General features: G+C 38.2%; 1 protein-coding gene across 1 annotated transcript; it reads right to left on the bottom strand.

The window, feature by feature from the left end:
* Window positions 1-2,968: 2,968 nt before the first annotated feature.
* On the bottom strand, window positions 2,969-9,459 carry LOC103177572 (gap junction alpha-5 protein). The gene is made up of 2 exons (XM_007891802.2): window positions 9,406-9,459; window positions 2,969-4,500 (listed from the first exon to the last, which is right to left on the bottom strand). The coding sequence occupies exon 2, from the start codon at window positions 4,473-4,475 to the stop codon at window positions 3,351-3,353; it is 1,125 nt and encodes a 374-aa protein (XP_007889993.1). The 5' UTR covers window positions 4,476-4,500; window positions 9,406-9,459; the 3' UTR covers window positions 2,969-3,350.
* Window positions 9,460-11,977: the final 2,518 nt, after the last annotated feature.

The raw sequence follows: 11,977 nt of genomic DNA, 5'->3' as shown, positions 1-11,977 counted from the left end.
GCCACAGCAACACTGCAGTATAGCCAGATTGTAAAGCTTATTTCCAGGAGGACAGGTGAAGTGTAAGACTCTTGGCTCCTTACAACTCATTCCTGACTTCTCGCTTCAGCAGATTCTGCTCACTCATTGTTGCACCAGTAAGAAAAAAGAACTTGTATTTTCATAATATCACAACCTCTCAAAGTGCTTTATTGTCAAAGTGTATTAACTTTTATAGCCAAAAATAGTGATAGTGATTCTGGCTTGAATACTGGGAGAAAATAAGCTTCAATGTTTACTAATTAGCAGCAACAATGCACAATTCACAAAGGGTCAGAATGATATACTGATCTGCAGCAGCAATATTCAGATGGCTATTTCTGATTGCCTGACATCTTCTCTAATGTGTTAAAATACTTAATTAATATAATAAAACTTACATTTATTAAAACTGTACAATGGCTTAATGTGACAAATTTTTTATGGGTTTCTTGGTAAGCCTATTTCCATTAGGGAAGTTGCCTTTGTAAATTGACATTAAATGGGCTGAAGCCCTTTCTTTATCCAAACTTCACCGTCCTTGGAATGTCCACCCAACGTGAAAGTCACTATACAAATGTAATTTTGTTGTTGTCACCATCAATGGCACTTCTTGGCAATATCAGGTTTTTGTGTTGTTAGCAGCAGCAATGCTTTGGCCAACTTAATCCTTTCAGAATATCCACCTTACCATCTTCCCATTACACTTAAAAACTTTCTGAACTCGGTCCTCACTTTCCTGGTAACCTGTTTTAGGTATTGACCACTCTGTGTCAAAAAAAAGGACTTCCTGGTGTCTTCTACAATTGCCCTTCACAACCCTGCTGTCCACCCCCACTTGCAGAATATAATTTAACACACAAAATCTTTATTACAGGGTTAGAAGTTATTAACAGTAAAGGTAGAAAAACCTAATTTTTTTTGAAATGTTAAAACTTGTTTTTCTAACTTATAGAAATAAAGATGATATAACCTTAATGAATAGGTGTCTTTTCAACTGCACAACTAAGTCATTATTTCAGTGAGTTATACAAACAGAATGAGATGTTTAACCACTTATTTTTTTAAAAATCAACCAAAGCTTCAACTTAGTACAATTCATAAAAAATAGACTAGGCTCAAAGCATAAATAAAACCTATTCACTCTATAACAGATGTGGCCCTATTAGCACTGACAGTATTTACCTACTGTCTGCAGCTCTCTGGTCAAAGTGCTGGCAGGGGCCTGTGTACATTTATATTAACAAATACCAACCCTCTTTGAACTTTAAATATAGGCTGCACAATACAAAGAACATTTTAAATATTGCTCTATTACATCTGTGTTGCTGTGAAGAGTTGGGAGTAACCTAATAGGCTAATTGGTTGAGAATGTAATACAGACGAACCCTATTAAAACGTGCTTTTTGGGATCCATAAATCCAAGGTCTGCGGAAGTAAAGCCAAAATGACCACAGCAACAATATCATTTATTGGGTGCTGCGTGGGGTGTGTAAGATAAGTGCATCTGGCGCCATTGCCTGACAAAATGGCTGTCTCTGACACTACTTCCTGCACACTGCTCATGGCTTCCCGTCCTAAACAATGGCCAGCTTCTTGGTTCTCAGACTGCTCCCAAAATCACTCCTGTGGGTGAGCACTATGCGCAAATGTTTGCTGCACATATCATGCATGTACAGCGCATCGGAGGTGACATGAGCAGCAATTTGGTGACTGAAATCAGCCAAATTTCACATACAGCAAGAAGCTGCAGGCCAAAACCAATAAGGAGCTCCTTTATAATAGGGTTCCAATGTACTCGTCACTTTACACAGTACACTTGTAATGAAACAATCATAAACTTAAAATTGTAATCCTATGCAAATATAAAGAACATTATTGGAAATAAATCTCATTTGGACACACAGTCTAACTGAAGAATGGGAAATAATGAAAAAATGTTTCAAATCAAATAGTCAAAAGATGAAAACCATGCAAATACGTAATTTCATTAAAGTCGGTGAATCTGCCATTAAATTCTTTCAGTCTTTAATATGTCACTCTGTGTTTAGAACAGGTGAATATTCCTGGTACAGAATGCAGTGTTTTATCTTTATTGTTTAGAAAGAAAAAGGCAAATTTAATGGAATCTATCTTAAACTGATTGTAATATGGAATACCATTATTTCTGCTATATCTTTACAGTAATATTTCCTATTGTAAAGCTGTTTTGAAAAGATAGCTACTTTAACAAATAGCATAAACTAGAGCTTGGGGGAATGGGAAGAGACAGAAAAATTGGATAAGGCTATTGCACTTAAACAACATCTAATTCCTCTTTGGTGCCACTGGCAGGGCTCTGGGTATAGGGCAAAAATCCCATCACAAGTCCAGATCCAAAGGTATCTAATGCATGAATAAAATTACAGAAACTCTGTCAATCTTCAAACATCTATGTGGAGCACATCTTCTCATTTCATACCTTTCTCTATTCCAAGTTGCTATGTTTCAAACATTATTACTCGTATTGGTTAAATGAGATCTCGCAAATCTTGTTTGGACCACTGGAGGGAGTCACCATGTGAGATTGAAGTCGTGGCTCACTGATGTTCAATGACTTATTATAGTCAAACTGCACATCTAACAGCTAAACCTAGAATCTGGTCAGGGCTCACAGAGGTATTTGGAGCATAAATTAGAGAACAGCCTTGGTGCTGAAAATGAGCAGTCAAAACAAAAGGTTCTTGATGCTGCTTAATATATTACTAAAAGTCTATTGTCAGTAGCTTGGTTTGGATACTCTTAAACACAGTGACGAGCTTCCGCATTTGTCAGACACCCAACGGACTAAACAAATTCCCAACTCAAAATTTTAAGGTATTACACTTGTGACATTTTACACAGTTACCATTATTGAAAGGAATACAGATTATAGACAAAGCATTTCTTCATTGCTGATTTCTACCTTCCTCATTCTGTAAAACAAGTTATTTTAGTGTCTTTTAATTTTGTATTTCGAGTCACTGAACAAGAAGCCAATAAGACGTTTACTTTTGAAGTTAAACAAGTTGGCATTTACCAAAAAGGAGGTAATGGAATAAAATGAGCAGTAATTAACAGTCAGAAGTTGTACGTCGAGGAAGGTATTCATTACATATACAGTAATTAGAACTTAGGTGTATTTGTTTGATGTTGCGGACATACCTCGGTTGACCAAAATTTATCAATGATAAAAGCATGTTTAATGTAAAAAATGATCAATCTAGTGATATTCCTGTAACACTAATGCATTACACAACTGCAAATCCAGCTAGACTGCAGGAAATTGCTTTTGGGACATTTGCAAATTTCCATTAAACCGTCAGGTCGTCTGACTTTGCCTTACTGCTTGCCCTGCTGCACTTGCTTAGGCGTCGTTTATCTTTGTGTGGTGTCTCTTGGAGACTTATTTCTGGAGCTGTCGCATTTGGGGTTTCATTGTTGGTCTGTGCATAATTCAAGTGAATAAAGGCTCCGTTTAGCACATCATTGTGTTCCCTGTCCCGTTCTGTTGCAAAGTTGGCACAATTCTGTTGACTAGCCAGTTTGTTACTGAAAGGATTATTCCCACCATTCTGATTCACTGCAGAATGGTTAAAACCAGGCAAGGGAGTGTAGCTGTGGGGTGAAGAGCTCTCCAGGGCATTGTGATAGCCTGGTGGAAGACTGTGATCCTTCTTGGAGTTGTCACAGATAGCTTCATTGTTGTACTTATTGCTCAGTAGTTCCTTGAGCTTCTTCCATCCAAGATGATAAAGCTCGAGCAGACTGAGGAAGAGTGAAAGTCCTGCCACAGCGAGCATGAATACAATGAAGATATTCTTCTCTGTAGGTCTGGACAGGAAGCAGTTGACAGAGTTAGGGCATGGCCATCTGTGGCAGTGAAACATTGGTTTTAAAAAGATTCCGTATATTAAGTATTGACCAAAAATAAAACCCACTTCAATCACTGAACGGACTAATATGCTGAACACATATGTTCGCAGTAAAGCTCCTTTCAGTGCAACTTTACAAACCCCATCCTCTTTTATATGCACTGTGACTTTCTCTTCCAAATATTCTTTCTCCTGAAAGAAAGGCTCGTTGTCTTTACTGGCGTGATTCTTCTCTTCTTTCAGTTTTCTCTTCTCTTCCATCCGCACAATGTGCATGGTGTGGGCCATGTAAAAAAGAGACGGAGTGGAAACAAATATGATCTGAAGTACCCAATATCTGATGTGGGAAATAGGAAAAGCTTTATCGTAGCAAACGTTTTCACAGCCAGGCTGTAGGGTGTCGCACTCAAAGTCAGAATTCTCATCCCCCCAGGAAGACTCCGCTGCTGTTCCCAGCACCAGGATTCTGAAGATGAAGAGCACCGATAACCATACCTTTCCCATCACTGTTGAGTGCTCCTGCACTTGCTCAAGGACATTGCCCAGAAAACTCCAATCACCCATCTCTGCACAAATCTGGCCTTAATACCTGTGAAGGAAAAGTAATACGATCACAAATGGCATCTGAGGGTTTCAGTCTATTGATAGCTGTTGGATTCAAAAAATCTGATAATCCAGATCTGGTGAAATCCTAACGTTTGGAATGTGTGGTTTGGGATAATGTATTTACAATACAATGTAATCCTCGGTCCTCTTTTTAGTCTTTTTAAAATGACATTATTTTATATTGTTTAGTGTCATGAATTGCACTAATAAAATAATATAACTTTTACCAAAAAGCAAATTGTGTATATTATGCTAAAGAAAAACATAGCGAAGACCCTTTACATCATTGCCTTTAAAACACCAAAAATTGTCTAAATTGTCTAAAATGTCTTGTCCCCAAGGAGTCAGAAATTTGTGGGTTCAAGTCTAGGCTGACTCCAGTGTAGCGCTGGAGGTGTGCTGCATTGTCAGAGGTGCGGTCATTGGATGAAATGTTAAACTGAGTTCCCAACTGCTTGTTGAGGTGGTTTCTAAAGTTCCCATGGCACCAAAGAAAAAAAGAACAGAATTCCTCCCAGTGTCCTGGCCAACAATCTCCCAAATGAAATTAGTCATTCATCTCAAGATTGTTTGTGGGACATTGCTTCATGCAAATTAGCTGTGCGTTCGCTACAAATTACACAGGCACTATACTTTACAGTATAGCCCATGAAGCGCTTTGAGACATCCTTTTGATATGATAAGGCACTGTATTTCCGATGTTCCGACAAGCTACCCCGCGTGAAGTGCAATAGTTGTTATATACAAAATACAAGGGAAAATAAAGGAAACAAAGATCTATACTGCACATTGATTGTGGCTTAAAGAAGTTATGCTGTGTAGTCCTATTCTGAGTAATTTAGTTATTTGTTTTCTATCTGGGGTTGAATTGACATTACAAAGCACTATGTGTTTTGCTGCTGTCAAGTCTAAGCAACCTCATGGTCACCCAGTTCTTTTTTTAGCTTTTTTGACACTGCAACTAGGATAGCTTCAAGGGCAGAACTAAATTGAGGATCTCTGAATGGTCTGACAAAATGATCACTAAAAAAACCTCAGTGAAGTAACAAAACATATGTGTGAGATTATGCACACTTCAGATTAGCACAAAAATATCAGCATTTAGTTAACAGCATGATAAGATGCTCCTGATCTGCAATCACAGCATGATAATATGCTACTGGCCTAAAATACAGAGCAATCAAAGATTTTCAAACATGTCTGAGGAGAAGATAGGTTTAGAGATATTGCATGCAAAATTTTCTGTATTGGGAATTCTGTCATATCCATGTTAAAAATGAATGACCGATTATTCTGAACGATTGTTGGCTAGGACATTGGGAGAGACTCTCACTTTGAATGGTTTCAGGTCCATGTAAATAGGCAGACAAATCTTTGGTTAATGTCTCATCCAAAGGACAAAACTACTGACAATCAGATGGTTTCCCAAGCACTGTACTGGAATGTCTGCCTGGACCATGAGCTCAAATCTGATTAAGGAGGGAACCATAAGAAATATGTGCTGTATTAAATAATGTGATGTACCAGAGAACTTTAAATTGGTAGGTGAGGGTTTTACCAATTATTACAATAGGCTGTTCCTTAAATTGGAAGAATAAAGTGTAGGAAACTCCGTGAGGGCCTGGTAAATCAAGGCACAGGACCAGCTTGTTATAACAGACCCATAAAATCAGACAGTGTTATAATGGGTCTGTGAAATTAAAGAGCTATCAGTCCTGCTTCTGGGCCGTTAGTGTTACTGTCAGCTTCCAATAAAGACTGGACAGCTTTCAGTGGAACCCTTAAGTAGGCCGCACTTCTGGACACCAGTTTGATCTCCAATTGTTCAGAATGGATCAGTAAAACGCACACAAAGAGATCCAACTGCTGATTGATTTGAAATCAGCTAAACTCAGATCTCACGAGTATTGGACATGTGACTTTCCAATCTGTTTGATTTAGTATTATTCAATACGATCCATTTAATCTGTGAAGCGCTTTTGAGACGTTTCAAAGACATGATAAGGCGCTATATCAAATACAAGGCTTATGCTATATCTTACTGGTGTGCAAGTCTGCTTAGAGGAGCAGAGAAAAGCGACAAAAATGTAAAAGAAGCTTAAATTAAGAAGTAAAAATAAACAAACGTATTTAATGAAACAATAAAATAAATTAAGATACTTTTAGGCTAGTTTGATGTACTTTTAAAACAAATTATAATCTTTCTTAGAAACTGATGTGTTATCCAGCCAACTTTCTCACGGTTTGCATTACTGGCAACTTATCAACTAGTTTATACATAGATCAGAGCAGGGTTACTCACAGAAATTACAGCTACTTTATGGGAAAATGGTCAGTTTAAGATATATGCATGAAATTTATATTGTCAACTTTTGTTGACTTTCGGGACTATTAAAGTGATCTATATTTAATCACAAAATGATGAATTGCAAACTGAAAGTTGCATTTAAATGGAACAAATCCAGTTTAGAAATATTTGAGACCCAATTCAGTAATGTCAATGATTCCACTAAATTGCAGGTTTTAAGAACAAGCCTAGTCCTAACAATTGGGATTTTGATGACTCCTGTGACTAGGTTTGGAGATAAAATCATCAGCACATGTAGTTAAACAACTGACAATCTGTTAACACTCCATACTCAGTTTATAAATAGAATAATTCTGTCTTTGAGAGAAATGAATCAAAACTTTCTCAAGTCACTCAGTCACAGTTCCCTTCACAGGCAGAACCGGGGTTTTGGTTCGTTTTCTTCCTCATCATTCCCCTTTGCCAAACTCCATGCATGTACTTAACTACGGGCACTGGGATCATCATTCTGCTCCAGCCTAAATTAATTTGAAGTCATTCACAGGAAGGCATTGTAAAAGCGCCGATAACACCTCTGAAGTGTGTGTCCTTCTAATGTCAGCCTACAGCTAGTACTTCATACTCATGACAAAATTGCACAGTTAATCTCAGCAGACGAGTATCACACTAAAGCCCTACATGCAAGCATTGCGAAAACTATTACATAGTTAAACCATTGCACTTCACAAGAATTCCCACATTCCTTGTAATCATGCCTAAACTTTATCACAATTTTATATTGAGTCACTGTCGTAAAAAGGAACAATTTTGAATGCAATTACATTAACATGCTACAGGCATTCTAACAAATGATCCTAGTATTCAGTAATAAAATGAATGATATGATCTTATAACTAACCACAGAACAATCTCTCTCAACTCAGAAATAGTAAACATTATCTATTCGGGAGTGCATCTCAAAGTGCTTCACACAACTTACTATGAGCTAAAACTAGGGGGTGTGGGGGGGTGGAAGGTGGCTGAAACTAGGATCAAAAAGATAGGTCTTATGGTAGATTCCGAACCTTGGGAGGAACGTGCAAGGCAAAGGGACTCCAGGATAAAGTTCCAGAGAACTGGAGGGATGGCTGAAAGCTTGTCCACCATGATGGAGGGAGGCCAAGGAGGCACTTGAAGGTAAGGGCAAAAGTCTTAAATTTGATTCGCTGGAGAATGGGCAAGCAGTGGAGCTGAGCGAGGATGAGGTTAATGGGGTTATAGAGACTGGTGTGGGAGAAGACCCAAGCAGCAGAGTTCTGAGTGTCCTGGAGCTTGTGTAGGGATGGAGCTGATGACCTGATGAAAGTGAGACCGAGGGTCTGTGCAGCCCAGGAAAGATGTAATGACTGAGTCAGGCAATGATGTATAAGTTAGGGAAAGCTGAGTGAGTGAGAACCCGGACTTGAAAGACAAATGGGAGTTAAAGGCATGGGGATTTTGCATGGGTAAATAATATATAATAATAATAATAATAATAATCCTTGCATTTGATATAGCGCTTTTCACGTCGGGAGGACGTCCCAAAGCGCTTCACAGAACACACTGTAAAGTGAATTGACTGTATATTTGTGGGCGAACGCGGCAGCCAATTGCGCACAGCAATGTCCCACAAACAGTTCCTGGGTTGAAAACGACCAATTTATTATTGTTTTGGGTTTTGGAGGGATTATTATTAGGCTCTGTGTGGAGTAAGGAAACTTGCCCAAGGTTTCGCCCTGACCTGCCGGGGATTGAACTCAGGTTACCAGCAGTTGTTCTGTGGTTATTTACAAGATCATATCATTCACTTTATTATTGAATACTAGGAGGTAGCATGGACATCTGTATACAACAAAAACATTACATTTGTATAGTGCCTTTGTGTCGGGAGGACGTCCCAAGGCGCTAGACAGTGTACAGCATTTCAGACAGTTTAGATACAGTATATACTGTCAACGTCTGAGATGAAAAGCCAAGAAGGTGAAGAGCCTTGGTTTTGTTGACATGGAGCTTTGGAAAGCCAGAGCTCATCTAATACTCGATGAAATCTATATTTATATTAAAAACCTCCATGCATATTTAAGCTTTCATAAACAATAAAAACATACAAAGAAGTCAAACACTTGCAGAATGTATAATACAATTTACATTTACATAGCGCCTTTCACATCATGAGGATGTATCAAAACTGAATGAATCCTCATTTATGCAGAATAGTTAGCAATTCTTCCAAGAAATCGCTTGCATTCATGTTTGTCTACATATACACAGTCACTTCATTTTCACAGTAAATCTTGTGGGCTCAAAGTGTTTTGAGACATCCTTCGATGTGATAAGGCGATATACCAAATGCAAGGATTCTTCTTATTATTATCATTAATTAATTAACTAGACATAATCCAATGTAAGGGAAATCCGATGAATCCTGTCATACTTTATATAGATGAAGTTTGAAATATTTTCTCAACTACTACTTTATTCTATATCAGAAGTACTCAACATTTTCCATATAAACTAACTAGGACCTCGTAGTTTTCCATAAAAAGAATAAAACAGGCTTACCAGCAGAGATCACAGACTGGAGTGGTCACACAGAGCAGATACTGGCAGATTGCTATTCAGAGTTTTTGCTTCCTTCTTTTGAAATCTTTATTGTTGCTTGTACTTGTGCACAGACATTAGTAGAGTGCTGCTCCTCACTGTCTCAAAGCTACTGCTTGCTGTTGAAAAGAGAAAGAAGGCAAGCAGCTTCTGGGTTGTTTTGCCTTTTTTTTGCCTCTGCAGACAGACAGAGGCGATTGGTCTTGTCCTTTCAAGTTCTACTTCAGTCTGGTTGATACTGTATTAGCAATCTGATACCTATAGATTATCCTCCTCCCTTTTGACTCTGGCTCCTCACCATCCAATCAGCCTGTGGAGCGACCAAGTACAAGCTCTGAGCTTTGAAGCAATTGATATTTTTATTACAAAATAAGGAAATACGAGTTTCATTTCAAAAGTGGAATGCTGATAAAATTGCAACTATAAGAAGCCTCGCTAGGTACCCTGTAGCATTTTCCTTGCTGAACTTGATGCTTTTTATTCCTAGTAAGCAATTCAAAGACGCCTTTATTGCTTTTCAATGAGTACCTCTGTACTCGTGTGAAATGCCTTTTGATAAACAGTAGGAAATTATACTCTATGGTTAGAGTCAAGTGACTGGGGTAGAAAATGTGACATTAAGTGTGTTAATTATCACCAAGGATCACATTGTACATGATTTTTTGGGGTCAGCCGGGTGTCCTAATAAGCATATTAGGCACAGATATGTGTAGCGAATTTAAGAAAGATTTTAACAAAATGTACCACTTTTTTAATACTGTATTTTTTATCCTGAATTTCTCCCATTTTTTTGACATGAAAAGTAAAAATAAACAAAACATACAGTCACTACACATTCCAGTAAATTCTGTGAAGCGCTTTGAGACGTCTAGAAGAGCCAAGGCTTGGGGACGTAGGATATGCTTTGGGGTCCTATGGAGTCTAACCAGCTAAAATTGAGGAGCAGCTGTTTAACCAATCAACTTGGAAACCAAGCACGCGATGTACCAACACGGGTTCACAAACGTGGACTCCAGGTACTGCCTTCCAGCAGCTGTCACCCCAAGCCTCAGAGTTTCCTCATCATAATCTGTAAGTGTTGAAGCTGTTTGGAGTTATGCTGCAAGTTTTTATTAGTGTCTGCCTTTTTTTTTGTGTTCCAAAAGATTTTAACGAAATGCACCACTTTTGCTGTATTTTGTATCTTTTATCTAAAAAATGTATATAAAAATAAAGAAAACATACAGTCACTACACTTAAAGTACATTCTGTGAAGTGCATTGTGACGTCTAGAAGATGTGATAAGGCGCTATATCAAATGCAAAGCTTATTATTAATATCAGCTATCTGGTGGTCATCTGCCTTCAATGAAGTGGGAGGACTTTATAGGACAGCTTGTGACATGCCAGCCACCTTAGTGTTCTCAAGGTCCAAGTCCAAGGCCGTGTCCCAGGCATTCTCAGCACCAGCTGCTTAATCCAGGTCCTCATCTGAGGATCTTTGGCAAATAGATGTGCCCTCTGTAAAGCTGACTCCATCTCCAGGGTGCTCAGCAACAGATCAGTGTAGGCTGGAGCCCTCCCTTCCTGCAGCCGCTTCCCTTGTTTGCCACAAATCCATTTGACTGACCTTGGTAAATAATAGCAAAGAAATATTCCTTGCATCGAAAACAATTTCATACCAAACTATAAGTAGAGACCTTTAAAGTAATTTGCTTTACTGATTCTCACTATAAATAACTGAGGTTATTTTGCATTACTTTTTTTCCAAATACATTTCTTGGCACCAGAATCACTTGCAATTTTGTAATCTGTAAGTGTTGAAGCTGTTTGGAGTTGTGCTATAAGTTTTTGTTAGTGTCTGCCTTGCTTTCTTGAGTTCCAAAAGATTTTAGCAAAATGTACCACTTTTTTTATCCTGAATTTCTCCCACTTTTTGACATGAAAAATAAACCCTCATCCTCCCCATACATACCCATAAATGAAATGAACTTCAGTAGTGCTTGATTCTAACTCACATTACACAAGAATTTCTCCATCCTTTGTGTGATGAATGGCAAACATAGCAATGGCCTTTAAACATAATTTTTAGCACTGTACAAGTCGATATGGTACAGGCAAATGGTAGGGCCCAAAGTTGCTTGCAGCAGTCGTTGGATATGATCACCTTGGTCACTGAACCGGCCTTTTGCAGCATTTCAATGATGCTTTTCAGATTATCATCTTAATTCAAGTGTACATTTACCTTGGAGGGGTCGCTGTTTGAGATTTAGCGATGACAACATTGATAAATGTCAACATATTTTGACATGCTTGGCCAATATCAAGTTCCTAGTGATGAACCATTTGCTATCCCTCATATGTAGCCTATTATATTTTTTTAAAAAACTGAAACATAAATGAATTGCAAAGGCAATTATATTGGAATCTAGTGCTGACATGTAAATAGCCAGACAATTATAAATACAGTAGGATGAAATTGATATAATTGACTGCAAGCCAACGGATGTCTCACTTCTTGTTATAATAGCAACAATTATCAAAGGCTGTGAGGA

The sequence above is a fragment of the Callorhinchus milii genome, unplaced genomic scaffold (genome assembly GCF_018977255.1).
Source record: "Callorhinchus milii isolate IMCB2004 unplaced genomic scaffold, IMCB_Cmil_1.0 Scaffold4, whole genome shotgun sequence".
NCBI classification, from domain to species: Eukaryota; Metazoa; Chordata; class Chondrichthyes; order Chimaeriformes; family Callorhinchidae; genus Callorhinchus; species Callorhinchus milii.
The sequence above is the reverse complement of the archived record's forward strand: the minus strand, read 5'-3'. Positions and strand labels throughout refer to the sequence as shown.